At 40.4% G+C, this 15034-nt stretch overlaps 1 protein-coding gene across 1 annotated transcript; it reads right to left on the bottom strand.

Moving 5' to 3' along the window:
• Window positions 1-544: 544 nt before the first annotated feature.
• On the bottom strand, window positions 545-9339 carry LOC117973120 (enolase-phosphatase E1-like). Its single transcript, XM_034924365.2, has 6 exons — window positions 9146-9339; window positions 8926-9027; window positions 6888-7090; window positions 6327-6459; window positions 3622-3745; window positions 545-990 (listed from the first exon to the last, which is right to left on the bottom strand). The coding sequence occupies exons 1-6, from the start codon at window positions 9227-9229 to the stop codon at window positions 851-853; spliced, it is 786 nt and encodes a 261-aa protein (XP_034780256.2). The 5' UTR covers window positions 9230-9339; the 3' UTR covers window positions 545-850.
• Between the last annotated feature and the right edge of the window lie 5695 nt (window positions 9340-15034).

Here is a 15034-nt window from a genome sequence, read left to right as displayed (position 1 = left end):
AGCCACCTCAGAGATACAGCATAGGAGAACAACGCAGCTCTGGGCAGCTTACAGGCAAGCCCGCAGGTGCCTGGCCGGGTCGCTGGTGCGTGGTGAGCCAAGGACACCCTGGCCGACCTAAGCCCTCCTCCCTCCGGGCGGCGCTCGGCCAATTGTGCGCCGCCCCCTGGGCGCTACCGTCCACGGTCGCCAGTGGAACAGCCTGGACTCGAACTGGCGACATCAAGGCTATAGGGCGCATCCTGCACCACGCGGAGCGCCTTTACCGGATGCACCACTCGGGAGCCCCCTGATAGACCCTTTTAATATGTCCAATGTACATTACATGCAATCAAAAAATATGGGAAATGTCTTCATTGTTACTTCTTCCTTCTGTAAGAATAACAAGGTACTAAGAGAATACAGAGTTCAAGTATTAAATGCTAATGTGAAAACTACAGAGTACTGAACATGTATCTAAAAAGTAATATTACTTTATGTACAAGGCAAGTGTGAATATGGTTCTTCCAATTAACTTATAAAAATAAATAAAAGACAATATATATTTGGCAGTATGAAACAGGTTTTACTGGGCTAACAGTCACAACTTGGGTTTTATGCAGATAAAACAATATAAACATTTACAAAATTAGAATACCGCAATATTATACAGGTGTTTGGATATGGTATAATTAACTAAAAAAGTAAAATGTGTTTTTCTGTAAATTGTTAAAAAAATAAACTAATAATAATCCAAGCAGCACCTTGAAAACTTAAGATCATGTGATTGTGAAATGATGCCTGCTTCTTGTTCTCAATCGCATCCCCCATCCCCGACTGGCACTTCTTTAGGTTGTGTTGCCCGGTTGTGTTATGCTGAGTCAGGCAATGCTAGTTCGCTGAAGGATGTGATCAGTTTATAATGAGATTTCTCTTCCTCTGTGAGCTCTGCATTTCCAGGCCTCACCACAACAGCCACTTTCACTCCTGCCTCCTCAGCAGCTTTCGCCTCTACCGGAATAAAAAATAAACAAATTACCTTTAAAAGCATAGATAATGACAAAGATACAGATATAAAATAGGTCTAGGTCAAACAGGAGGAAGAACATCACATTCAGATTCAACGTATGAGCATATAGCTGCTTAGAGACCAAATATCAAAATGCCTTTTTTAAAAAGCATAAATATAGTTTTAATAAATATAGTGCTCTAGTTGACCCCCCCCCCCCCCCCCCAGGATAAACTAGGAGTTTTTGTGAATAAAAATAAAGCATCTGCGTTAACATAATCTAAGGGTCACGTCATATCCAATGAAATGGTTTGTAAAAGTAAAATGGATATGTGAATATCAATGATATATCCAGAGGTTAAAAAAAAATGTGGCACTGAAACAGTTAGGGCCTCATGCACTAAACTGTGGTAAATTACCTGAAATACTGTGTGGTAAGAGAAACCCATACTGCGCGCAAAAAGGAAGGCGTGACCGCTCTATTCACTAATATAATAATATGCACGAATAAGGTGAGCTAAATGATTCATTTGCCAGTCATCATAGCACGCAAAATGCTGCACGCGTTACACACCCTTTATTTTAGTACATGGGCACTCCAAAGGACAGGTAGTCCGTCTCTCACTTTGTCAGAATGACAGAGACCAAGGAGGCAGCACCTGGCACCAGCTAGATCTTCAGTGGGTCTCAGTAGGATGAGGGGAGGCAGCCTGTGTTACGCAGATTTCTGTATCCCCACAGAATTCTGTATCCCCTTAGGATTTGACGCCTGCGTAGATCAAGATCGCTATACATGAAAGCTTGATGTTTCTAAATAGTATTTACATGCAATAAAATTAAAATGTGTTTTAAAAGAGAAATACAGTTTTATAAGGTTACTTTTAATCAAGGGTTTCGTGTGTTTGAGCCACGCAGGAGGCTGAGCGTACTGTAGAGAATCAGTGGTGTCAAATGTGCTGTTTTATTTTGCTACAGAATTAGTTTGGTCTTATTTTCAATATTTGATGCAAACTGCTGCAGAACTCAATGGCAGTGTTTGAGAACACAGCGGGGCTGAAGCACAGGAATATCACGCATCCACGTCCAGCTTTGAAAAACTGCATCTGCACAGGCATGGAATCATGCGGGGATACAGAATTCTGCGTAACACCGGGAATGTCTTGCTTTGAGACGGTCAAAGTGGAGAAACACAAAATAATTAACTGAAAACAAATATTTGTTTGTTCACCTTTATCCCCCTCTGGTTTATTTTGAAGGTACTCTGGTACCGAAACGTTGGCTCAATATAAATGTGTTTCTTTTAAAGTGATTGCAAGTGTGCGGTTTATTTCTTTTTTTTCTTTTATGAAACTTTAACCTTCCAGCTGCTTATCCGGCGATTTCGACGTGCTGCACAGGCTAGTCACAATGTGTGCAGTACTCACTGTTGTCTTTTGCATGACAAAAATGCTAATGTTTTCAGAGCCGAAATAATTAAGTGTAATTCAAGTGTTAAAAGAGCACAACTGTCTCTTGGCCGTTTCGGCAGTAATGGAAAAAATACAGTACATCATGGGATTTTATACAACACTGTCTATTCCTACAATGCATCTTGCATTGAGAAAGCAACACTTTGGAATCGGAATAAAGGTAATTATGTAATACAGTTCACGTGCAGTCATCTTTTGGTAAGTTGCATTTTCAGAATCATATAATTATGTACAGTATTACAAGACCGTATGTTAAAATATTGCCCACAAAACCAACGAAATACATCCTATGTAGCCTATATCTGACATTTTATTTGTAGTGTTCTGTAGAACACAGGCAATCGTTTATCCTGGAAAAAATGAAATACAGTACCTGAAAGCAGATCTACACGTTTATCATGTTTCTCACACAGCACTACTTGTGGTCTGCTCTATTTATATTGTGATTTAGACAGACACTACCTGGTTTCAATAAGCGGTAAACTTAACACGCGCTGAGACACTTAGGAAAGTTAGCACCTTTAAGTAAATATGGTTTTTATATCAAGTCCCTCCCTCACGGTATTAGAATTTGAATACATTTCCATGGATTACCATTATTAATTGTATGTAAATGACTCGCACGCTGTATCTTTTTCCACGAGACTCATTTGCCGCTGGTTAGTGAATATAGCAGGAGGTGTACAAAGCATGCAGTAACGGGCTTACTGCGTGGTAAACTGGTTACCGCTGTTTAGTGCATGAGGCCCTTAATGTTCACTGGACACCACCTGTAATGGAAATGTAATCAAGCAAATCACAGAATACAACCGAGTACCACCTATAACAGAGCCCATGTCAAAGCATGGGGTCTGTTTCATTGATATGGCCAGAGCAACGTGGCAGTGAAAGGGTTGATTTCTAGGTGCAGGGGGGTAACATTTACATAAAATGAGCGGATACTCTTCAAAACACCAGCCTCTCCATTTATTAAAATTCAGTCTGTCCTTCCGATCTGTTCTAGGAATGAAACCAACTGTAAATGCATGATGCAAAATGTAAGTAACCACATTTTATATATATATATAATGTACAGAGTAACAGATGCAGGACAGATGGGGTGGTGCATTTACTGCCACTTCTTAGGGTAGTGTTCTAAGAAGAAAACTAAAGTTATCCACATACCTCGAGTTAGATCAGTCAGAAACATGATGTTATCAGCAGAACATCCAATGCTTTCAGCAATCCTCTGGTAGCTTTTACTTTCTACTTTGGCTCCAATGTTGGTGTCGAAATGACCATCAAATAACTGAAAATAGAATGTTGTATAAATTATTATTACAATCCTGCATTGACCGTATGTGACAAGACAGAGAATGATTCTTTCTGACAAATCTCTCTCCCGACCTGTGAGGGCGCTGTATAAAGGGAACAGAGTGCCCTGGACTGGATGGCCAGACAATTCATTCCCAGGGGTAGAAGGAAGTCGGTCATCTAGAAAGGGGGCGGAGCTACAATACACTAAATTATCAACCCGTAAGGGAAACGACGTGGCAGCTACGGATTGGAGGAGCGGTTGCATTAGTTAACCATGAGGTCATGACTGACGGTACAAAAGGGGGCGTAGCGAAGTTATCTGTTCCTTGTTATGGTTAAGCTGCTGCAAGGCCTGTCATTTTCATGGCACCTCTGATTTATAGTTTGTTGTTTTGTGTTTTATTTTTAGTGTTTTTACAGTCTTATATCGTCCTCTGGGCTGGTAGCGTCACATGACATTATCGTTTACTTTTTGATTGTATTTATTAATTAAATCCTGTGCGCCTGTGTCAGTGTAACAACGTCAATCTCCCTACTTCAGTCTCTTATGTGTTCTCCTCGGCCGCCTGACGCAAGTATACCAGGACATTACCACACCCATATATGACAATGATGAAGTAGATTTTTTTTTTATATCTACAATGTTGAAACAGGTTACTAAAATCGATCAGGTACCAGCTACCATCATGTCAAATCGGCTCTGAACTACAGTAACAAGAATCATTACAGGAGTTTGTCAGTCAGAAGTATGTCTTGCGCCAGTCTGCAGGACCTGGAAGAGATCCAGGGTAGAGACTTGCTACCCGACTTGAGCCAGATGGGACCCGACAGCAAGTGTCAGGTTCGGGTCGGTTCGGGTGTAGTTTGTATATTATGGTTCGGGTTCGGGTCGGGTTAGTGTTATCAGTGAGTTGATTATGGCATTTTTTAATTTTAAGTGAGTATTTTCTTCTTCCTCTGTGTGCAAGTGCTTCCTAAAACTCACTTCCTGCTTCACGATTTTTGAAAAAGCACTCTCTAATATAGTCTCACAAATCCGCTTATTCGTTTTGTGCAGCCTGTCAAATGCTGCGTCGCTGGGCTTTACTAAGTAACCACAGGATATAATTAATTTCCAACGCAACTAACAACCAATAATCATTTCTGCTGATAAACTGATGTTTTGTGCAGCCTGTCAACAAATGCTGCGTGGGTGGACTTAACGGGGTACAGTTCAGTTTCAAAACACCAACGTCACCAAATTTTAACAGTAAGTCTCATACAAATGCACACACATACAAAAAAAACAGCTTTCAGGATATAAAAGCAGGTTCATCTGTATATAGAAAAAAAAGAAAATATATAAATAGAAGAATGTGTAGCAGTGGAGCGTTCCGTTGCTGGAAGGGTTTGGAAAAGTTACAACATTGTTGTATTCAGCGATAATAAAAGTCCACGTCGCTTTGTACAATGCAAAACTTGCAAAATATTACTGAAGAATGACAGCAAAAAGATGGGAAATTCATCTCTGCAGCGGCACACTGAAAGTGATGTATTCGTCCTGTAGCTGTTTTAAAAGCCAGTCATATTTGTTATTGAATGTTAATTTAGCGGTTTGATATGATATAGGTTTGTCCAAAATGAGTATGCAAAAAGAGCATCTTCTGTGTGGCTATTTATGATAACAAAGTTTTGAAGAAGCCTGTTGTTGTCTTCTTTTAAATCATGCAGTGTTGGATTATGAGGAAAGGAAGTAAATGAGATAGGATTAATTGAGAGTGATTTTTTCTTTATTTATTTACGTTTTAACTGGAAGTCAGTAACACTCTACACTGAAGGTACTTGGTTGCAATAGTGTATGTTAGGAATTTATTTGTGGAGATGGACGGGTCGGGGCAGGTATGCAAATATTTCAAAGGATTTTGTTTGGTCAGGTTTGGGTCAGGTTGGGTTTTAAATTTAGGCCAGAGCAAACCTCTAATCCAGGGAACCATGGAAGGAAAACCTGTTCAATTTAGTGCAGGCGGGACAAGTGAGACTCCTGGTAACTTACTGAACACATTCAAACAATAACAATAAAACAAAACCCTGGCATGACACTGAACTGCAAAGGTCTGGATCCATCTAAATAATTGCTAATGGGGTATACAGGGGATGTGACAACAGAATTATCATGAAAAACTCTGCAGCAGTGCTACAATTATGATTATGATTAATGGCTATAAAAAAACTGTAAATACTTGCCCTTATTAATTTTTTTATATAAATTAGCTGCCTAAATTTAAAAAAAATCAGCCATTAGCAAACGGCTTTGAAGAGCGGAGAATTACTGCAAGGCTCTGATGAACTTAAACTGAGCTACTACTAAAAAAAACAGGCTCACTCCCTCACTTTCTTTTATTCCACACAAGGCAACTGTAGTTGGTCCAGGTTGCACCCTGCAAAGGATATGATTGACATTTTGAAAAATGTATTGCCTAGAGGACACTGCGCTACCCACTGAGTCACATCATCTTATTAAAGGCAAGTCACACTTGTGTCTTGCCTGAATTTGTTCAAGCCTGCTTTCAAAACTGTTACAATATATTGCTTACCTCTAAAACATTTCCTTCTGTGGAGTAACCAAAGAGCAGTTTCTGAGCCTCCACACTGCCTGATGAATAAATATACACCTTCATTCCTAACCGCCTCCACTTTCTGATAGCTGGGACAACATCTTCATACACTCTGTTGCGCAGACATAAAAAAAAATAAAAAAAGAGTGAAAACACATGGATCAGAGGGGTCTGTTTACCAGATTATACAGGGCAGATTTACAAGCCTTTGTCTCCAGGAAGGGGGGGCTGAAAGTACAGTACATGCAAATACAAAGTTTGGTATTGCACCAAGACAGAATATGCAAAATATCTGAAATCCAATCTGAAAAACTTTATCCCAGCTACTGTTGCTGCAGCTTAGGTTACTATACCAAACACGGCTGTTCTGGAATATCTAACTGTTTGGGTTAGAAGTACAGTAATTCTAGGTTACCTCTAGATTTAGCTGGATAATTCTAGCATGAATTCATTTTGGGCATGATAATATTAAAATTAACCAATTTCTAGACACTTCAATAAGCGATTCGGTGACCAGTTCACTTTATGTAAGCTACTTACTCGCCTCTGATTTTCCCAGTCGTGTAGGCTGCCCTCCACATGTGACCCTGAAGCTGTTTTAAAGCTGTGGTCTTCCTGTCCTCCTCCATCTGCCACAGGACATTGTCCACCACCTCCTGGATCGCTTTCTCCTCGTCTGTGTGCACTGTCTGATCGAAAGAATGAACTGGTCCCGATCTGTGGTGTTTGGAGTCATCATCAGCCTAAACAAAAGGAAAGCAAAGTTTAGACTTGGTTCCCTTCAGGACAGACCATCGGAATTACAACAGGACAAGTAAAGTCAAACATGCAATGTTTTCAATGTGCGATTGGAAAGTTGATTTTTTTATTATTCCCATTTCCATTTGATCAATCAACGTGGCATCATAGATATAACCTGCACCTGATGAAATAACACAGCAGTTTTTTTAAAATGTTTTATCTGTACTGTGAATGGTTGTGAGCTTTCACAGTTGTCAGTCCACCTATCGCACACACCAAACAGTCATGCCAAGCTCACATGGGCTCACAGTGGAAACCTGTCTAATACATTGACAGATTACAGAAATAACTGCGCCAGCCCAATTCATGTTTTTGCTTCCTGGTCTTGATAAATTATGTGACATCGCAACTATTGAACTCTGTCTACATACAATGAAGCAGGTGAAGTTAACAGAACTGGAATATCACAATACAACATGATTTCTAGAAAACCAGGAGGCAATTTTTAATTTTTGTTTTTAAATGACAAAAACACAGGTCTGCATGCAAGATGACAGACGTAAGACAATAGAGAAAAGTTATAAAAATGTCAATATTGGAGCTAAAAACTCCAAGCCATTCAGAAATGAATAAAAATTTCAAACAAGAGCAAGGGAGAGGCAAACTCTACTATGTAAATACCATTAGTAGCCATATATTAGGTTTCCTTTATTTGTATCTTTAAAAAGACTCCCAGATCAATTACATTATAATTCTTGACCACACCCCTGCTTTCAATGCATTTTTATTTGGACTCCCAATGATAAAGGTAACTTCCAATTCAAGGGACGTATAAATATAAATAATGATGATTTTTAAAAAAAAAAAGAAAAAAAAAGAAGAATTACTTTTGGAATAACAGCACCCAAACCCCCAAAACATGCATGCACAGCTAGGTTTTGAAATAGCAATGTTGTGAAGAACCTGAGGCAGGGGGTGCCTATCAGGTTAAGGCTGGAAGTAAAGAGAGAGAACACTAGCAGTAGACCTTGACTCAACCGAGAGCAAAATCAGTGTGTGCTTAAAGAAGAGACTGTGAAACACTTTTGGTTCTGAAAAACAGCAGTGATGTTGTGGGGTGTTGTTAGCCTACTGTATTGAGTGTACAGGGTTTTACATACCGCAAGTAACCCCATGTTTTTAATTCTGTTTTCAAGATTTGAAGATCATTAGGACCATTGCAGATTTATTCAGTCACGTGTGCCATATTGCAGGGCTTAATATAGCAGGTTCAACTCATGTAACCCACAGAGTACCTGGTACGTTACTTTGGCCTATACTTCTCGTTTATTTCTTGCACTTGGATTCATATAGGGAGGACTTAAGTCACCAGTACTGCAATTTCTACTTCTCCAAAATGTAATACATTTTTTTGTCACGCACAATTTAGACCCTTCTCCCAAATGTTCCTGTGCTGGGGGTGGGGTGGGGGTATACTTTAGTAGGCTAGCTCCTGCACGAAAATAAATACATAAACTAATAATCCAGAAAAATCTGAGGCACACTACGTATCAGGTGCTTCACCCCCAATGCGACACTGACTGAAACCAGCCCCTTTACAGTAAAGTCGGTACCTAAAGCAAACGTGGTGTTCGTATTTTGATAATATTATACATCATAACTGCAGACGCAATCCAACTGAATCCTCGGCTCGGTTTTTGGTATCTTCGACAACACACTACGTCATGGGTGCGGGTAAATATATTTCACCCTAACATAACCCGACGTCTCTCTTATTCATTCTTTATGCGACCTGTCAGCGTATACATTGCAGCTTCCAGTTAAAATAATTCCATACCTGTTTTTTTAGAAGATGTACATCTTGCTTGCACTCATCCTCTTCCCAGTGTGCAGAAAGGTACTCTTGGACATTGTCCTTTATATATGGAAATAAAACGTCCTAAAAAAAATAATTAAAAAAAGAACCAAATGCATATTTTACAATCTTAAATGAAGCCCAAGGCTCACTCACTCTCAAGACAAGTCATCAACTCCCGATAACAATTAGATTAAATTACCTTTACAAATGTAATAGGAGTTGTGGTTCCTTCAATATCTAACAAAAATACATTGCCGTTTCCTGGGACTGCTACCTTAGCCATTTTCCTTCAGCATAAACAATAAAATCTTTTCCGTAGCAAACCAAAGATATATTTTAACAGACCTCACGTGTTCACCGCCTATCCCTTTAAAAGCAGAGAACTGTCTTTCTCAGCCGACAAAAAAAAAAACACGTAAGCTCAGCCCACTTTGCAATCAAACCGCGAGACAAACTAATGGGCGGTCTCTTTCAAATGAGCACACCAAAAATCATGGTGGCGCTAAAATGACGTGTGATACTAAAAGTGATCTGCCTCCTGCAGCTTGCTGCAATATTGCGTAAACGATAGTTGTTCGCCTGCTAGATTGCAGCGTCTGTGGCTGACGTCACGGTCTGTGGACAGCTTTGGTACGGGAACTGCAGAAGAGCAGACTGGGAGGGTGAAATAGGGTGCTGTCAGAATTGCATATCAGCCAGTTATGCCCATTGTATGTGTAACATGAAGGTCAATGGAAATCTTATTTCATTCACTGAATCATCTTTAGTAAAAGACACATATACGTAATATTGTGTTAAACAACATCCATATCTATTCTAAAATCACAAGTGTTATAACTTCACTGAAATTCTTTGCTTCATAATTTTCTACTGTACTAATTTTCCTAATGCATATGTCTATATTGGCAGACCAAACATGGGTAGAGGAAACAATCCACATCCAATGTTTTCTTATGAAACAGTTGAAGAATGTTATATATGTATAAGAACATAAGAACATAAGAAAGTTTACAAACGAGAGGAGGCTATTCAGCCCATCTTGCTCGTTTGGTTGTTAGTAACTTATTGATCCCAGAATATCATCAAGCAGCTTCTTGAAGGATCCCAGGGTGTCAGCTTCAACAACATTACTGGGGAGTTGGTTCCAGGTTTCTTTTTTCAGGTCAAAGAAGTCCCCTGGGTCGACATTGTCTATACCTTTCAGGATTTTGAATGTTTGAATCAGATCGCCGCGTAGTCTTCTTTGTTCAAGACTGAATAGATTCAATTCTTTTAGCCTGTCTGCATACGACATGCCTTTTAAACCCAGGATAATTCTGGTCGCTCTTTTTTGCACTCTTTCAAGAGCAGCAATATCCTTTTTGTAATGAGGTGACCAGAACTGAACACAATATTCTAGGTGAGATCTTACTAATGCATTGTAAAGTTTTAACATTACTTCCCTTGATTTAAATTCAACACTTCTCACAATATATCCGAGCATCTTGTTGGCCTTTCTGAGTCAACATAAACTCCTAGGTCTTTTTCATAGTTCCCTTCTTCAATTTCAGTATCTCCCATATGATATTTATAATGCACATTTTTATTTCCTCCATGCAATACTTTACACTTTTCTCTATTAAATTTAATTTGCCATGTGTCTGCCCAGTTCTGAATGCTGTCTAGATCATTTTGAATGACCTTTGCTGCTGCAACAGTGTTTGCCACTCCTCCTATTTTTGTGTCGTCTGCAAATTTAATGAGTTTGCTTACTATACCAGAATCTAAATCATTAATGTAGATTAGGAATAGCAGAGGACCTAATACTGATCCCTGTGGTACACCACTGGCTACCTAGCTCCATTTTGAGGTTTCTCCTCTAATCGGTACTTTCTGTTTTCTACATGTTAACCACTCCCTAATCCATGTGCATGCATTTCCTTGAATCCCTACTGCCTAATCCCTAATTAATCTTTTATGCGGGACTTTGTGGAAAGCTTTCTGGAAATCTAAATAAACCATGTTGTATGCTTTGCAATTATCCATTTTCAATGTTGCATCCTCAAAAAAGTCAAGTAGGTTAGTTAGACACGATCTCCCTTTCCTAAAACCATGCTGACTGTCTCCCAGGATATTGTTACCATATAGGTAATTTTCCATTTTGGATCTTATTATAGTTTCCATAAGTTTACATATAATAGAAGTCAGGCTTATTGGTTTGTAGTTACCTGGTTCGGTTTTGTCTCCCTTTTTGTGGATCGGTATTACGTTTGCTATTTTCCAGTCTGTCGGTACAACCCCTGTGTCAAGAGACTGTTGCATGATCTTGGTTAGCGGTTTGTAAATAACTTCTTTCATTTCTTTGAGTACTACTGGGAGGATCTCATCCGGCCCAGGGGATTTGTTTATTTTAAGAGCTCCTAGTCCCTTTAACACTTCTGCCTCTGTTATGCTAAATTTATTTAAAATTGGATAGGAACAGGTCGACATGTCGGGCATGTTGTCCGTGTCCTCCTTTGTAAAAACCTGTGAAAAGTAATCATTTAATATATTTGCTATTTTTTTTTCTTCATCTATGATTTTGCCATTTGTGTCTCTTAGACATTTAACCTCCTCTTTGAATGTTCTCTTGCTGTTATAATATTGGAAAAACATTTTGGAATTGGTTTTAGCCCCCTTAGCAATATTGATTTCTATCTCTCTCTTGGCCTTTCACTTCCTTTTTGACTTGTGTTTGCAGTTCCAAGTACTCTTTCTGTGTACTTTGTTTTTGGTCCCTTTTAAACGCTCTGTAAAGTGCCTTTTTTCGCTGAATATTTTTTTTAATTGATCTATTAAACCATTTTGGCCATTTTGTTTTAGATTTAGATTTGTCTACTTTTGGGATGTAATTGTTTTGCGCCTCTAGTACTACATTTTTAAAAAACAGCCATCCTTTTTCTGTGGATGTTTTCTCTATTTTACTCCAATCTACTTCTGTTAGTCTCTGTTTCATACCTTCATAGTTTGCTTTTCTAAAATTGTAAACCTTAGCTTTAGTCATTACTTTTGGGGTTTTAAAAAATACTTCAAATGAGACCATGTTGTGGTCTGAGTTTGCCAATGGCTCTCTGACCTCTGTTTTAGTTATTCTGTCTTCATTATTTGAAAAGACTAAATCAAGGCATGCCTCTCCTCTAGTCGGTGCCTTGACAAATTGCATTAGGAAGCAGTCATTTGTCATTTCGACCATTTCAGTTTCATCCGTCGTGCCCCCCATCGGGTTTTCCCATTTTATATGGGGGAAGTTGAAATCCCCCATTAGTATGGCTTCTCCTTTTCTACACGCATTTCGAATGTCATTGTATAATAGATTATTTTGCTCAGCATCTGAATTTGGCGGTCTATAGCATGCTCCTATTATTATGCCCTTTGAATTTGTGTCCATTATTTTGACTCATGTTTATTCTGCATTGCTTTCTTTGTCCTGATTTAACACCTGGGCTTCAAGACTATCTATTATTGGTGTCACTGGAAGTTGTTTTTTTTAAATTTGTAACAACAAGTTAATACAAAATACCTTTTAGTCATTTGCAATGATACTTTTAGGAATTGTAATATCAATGCCATTTGTATAGGCAGTGACTGTAGGGGTGCATTTATGGGTTTCAGTATCTAGTATGTCATCCATGAAAAAAAAAAAAAAATGACATGACTAGAAGACGATTTTGTGTTATTCACACCCCCTAACTAGGTGGCAGTAGCAGGTTGAGTGATGACTGTATGTGGTTGCAAATGCCCTTCTCTGTCAGTCAGCGCTCCTCTGTTATTTTTTAAGCCGAGGCTGCTCCAGTGCAGCAGCTTTCAGAAGCTACAGCCCGTGTCTGCATGACCTCTGATGTCAAATCCGGCTGAGGTCAAGCAAACGTCAAGAAAACGCCTGGGTGTCGTGAATGCACCTCCTGTATATCATTTAACTGCAGAAGTCCTGAACCGTGGATGGAAAAATTAAAAAATAAAAAATACAGAATCTATCACATATGTACAGACTTTCAAGAGCAGCATTCCATCAACACAGTAGCATAAATATCAGGTTAGAAAATACAACTTTATTATTTTACTAAATGCAAAACTTAACATAATTTCAGTCAATATAATCAACCGACTGTTCCGTAATTACCCTCCACTACCTAGGTGGCAGTAGCAGGTTTAAACATAATGTAGAGTTCCGTGTACTGTAATTCCCACTCTGTATTTCCCGCTGTAATTGTGTTCCCCAGCTCTGTATTCCCTCCCCCGCCGTGTTTACCTTATGTGTCTGTGTATCCTGAGAAGCTGACAGCTCTGGACTCTGGTAAATAAAGTGTTGAACTGAAACAAGCATCTCTCCTGCTTTCTGCCTCCTGTGAAACGCTACAGTGACGTCAGAAGCGGTATTCACGATGGAACCCACGAGAGTCAAGCAGAAGCAGTTAGGAGATGGAGAGACGAGCGGCGTGCTGGAGTGGCTGCTCCAGTGTGAGAGGGAGATCACCCAGATGGAGGAATGAGTCTTGGCCAGAGCTAGAGTGCGGCATTCACTGACGGCAGAGTGCATTGGGGCCCAGCTGGGTCCCACAGAGCACTGCGGCTGATACCCAGAGCAAGGAGAGACATGCAAGACTGCAGACCAACCAACCTGACGGTGGTGGCAGTACAGCCTTTTCATGCTCGGGTGACGGTACTGGGCAAGCTGTGCAGCTGGAGTGAGGGAGACAAGGCGCAGCAGTTGATGGCGTTTAGAGGAGACGCCCAAAGAGTGCTGCTGAACCTGGCTGAGGAGGAGATGGGCAGTTACCACACCCTGGTAGCCACCTAGGGGGGAGAGCGATACCATCCAGAGCATCGCACCACTGACAGAGATCCTGGGAGATCGTGGCCGTCCAGATAGCCATGTTGGGACAACCACCACCCACCGGTCCCTGCCTCTGTTGGGGATGTGGCCAGCACGGCCACCTCCACCTCTACTACCCCCGGCAGGTGCAGGGACCCGAAACCAACTGACCACCGTCGGGAAACGAGAAAGGGTCTATGTAAAAAGGGGAAACATCGTCCCGAGTCTCCAACCCAAATCTAACTACCAACGCGCCAGTAATCGTGGGGAGAACCAGTATCAGGGCACACCTCTATGAAAAAGACCTAGGAGTTTATGTTGACTCAGAAATGTCTTCATCTAGACAATGTGGGGAAGCTATAAAAAAGGCCAACAAGATGCTCGGATAGATTGTGAGAAGTGTTGAATTTAAATCAAGAGAAGTAATGTTAAAACTTTACAATGCATTAGTAAGACCTCACCTAGAATATTGTGTTCAGTTCTGGTCACCTCGTTACAAAAAGGATATTGCTGCTCTAGAAAGAGTGCAAAGAAGAGCAAACAGAATTATTCCAGGTTTAAAAGGCATGTCGTATGCAGACAGGTTAAAAGAATTGAATCTATTCAGTCTTGAACAAAGAAGACTATGCGGATTCAAAATCCTAAAAGGTATAGACAATGTCGACCCAGGGGACTTTTTTGACCTGAAAAAAGAAACAAGGACCAGGGGTCACAAATGGAGAATAGATAAAGGGGCATTCAGAACAGAACAAAGGAGGCATTTTTTTACATAGAGAATTGTGAGGGTCTCCCCAGTAATGTTGTTGAAGCTGACACCCTGGGATCCTTCAAGAAGCTGCTTGATGAGATTCTGGGATCAATAAGCTACTAACAACCAAACAAGCAAGATAGGCTGAATGGCCTCCTCTCATTTTTAAACTTTCTAATGTTCTTATGTTCTTATGTTCTCCACTTAAACTGCCTAGTGGAGGTTGTGCCCTTCACTGCGCTGATTGATACTGGGTCCACTGTCAACCTGGGTGAGACCGCCTTCGACCAGGATCAGTGCATCCTGGGACTCAACTTCCTTCAGCAGGTGAGAGGGCAGCTGGATCTGGCAAGATGGACAGTGACCTTTGGCGCGGGAAACTCACTGCTAGCGGTGTGATGACTACATCGCAAACCACCAATCCTGGTGCAATGGTCTTCGCAGGCACCCTGGTGAAGGCCAGCCCTTTCAAGGGCTCCTGCAGAGGGCGCGACCGAAGAGCGAAGCAT

Source organism: Acipenser ruthenus, chromosome 1 (genome assembly GCF_902713425.1).
Source record: "Acipenser ruthenus chromosome 1, fAciRut3.2 maternal haplotype, whole genome shotgun sequence".
NCBI lineage: Eukaryota > Metazoa > Chordata > Actinopteri > Acipenseriformes > Acipenseridae > Acipenser > Acipenser ruthenus.
Note: the sequence above shows the minus strand (reverse complement) of the source record. Positions and strands in the feature narration are given on the sequence as shown.

Bases quoted from the DNA above. Each gene is read 5' to 3' on its own strand.
- LOC117973120 (XM_034924365.2), bottom strand. From the start codon at position 9,229: ATGGCTAAGGTAGCAGTCCCAGGAAACGGCAATGTATTTTTGTTAGAT. The intron at 9,028-9,145 runs GTAATTTAATCT...TATTTTTTTTAG, and splicing joins CTCCTATTACATTTGTAAAG to GACGTTTTATTTCCATATAT. The intron at 7,091-8,925 runs GTATGGAATTAT...CCTTTTGTTTAG, and splicing joins TACATCTTCTAAAAAAACAG to GCTGATGATGACTCCAAACA.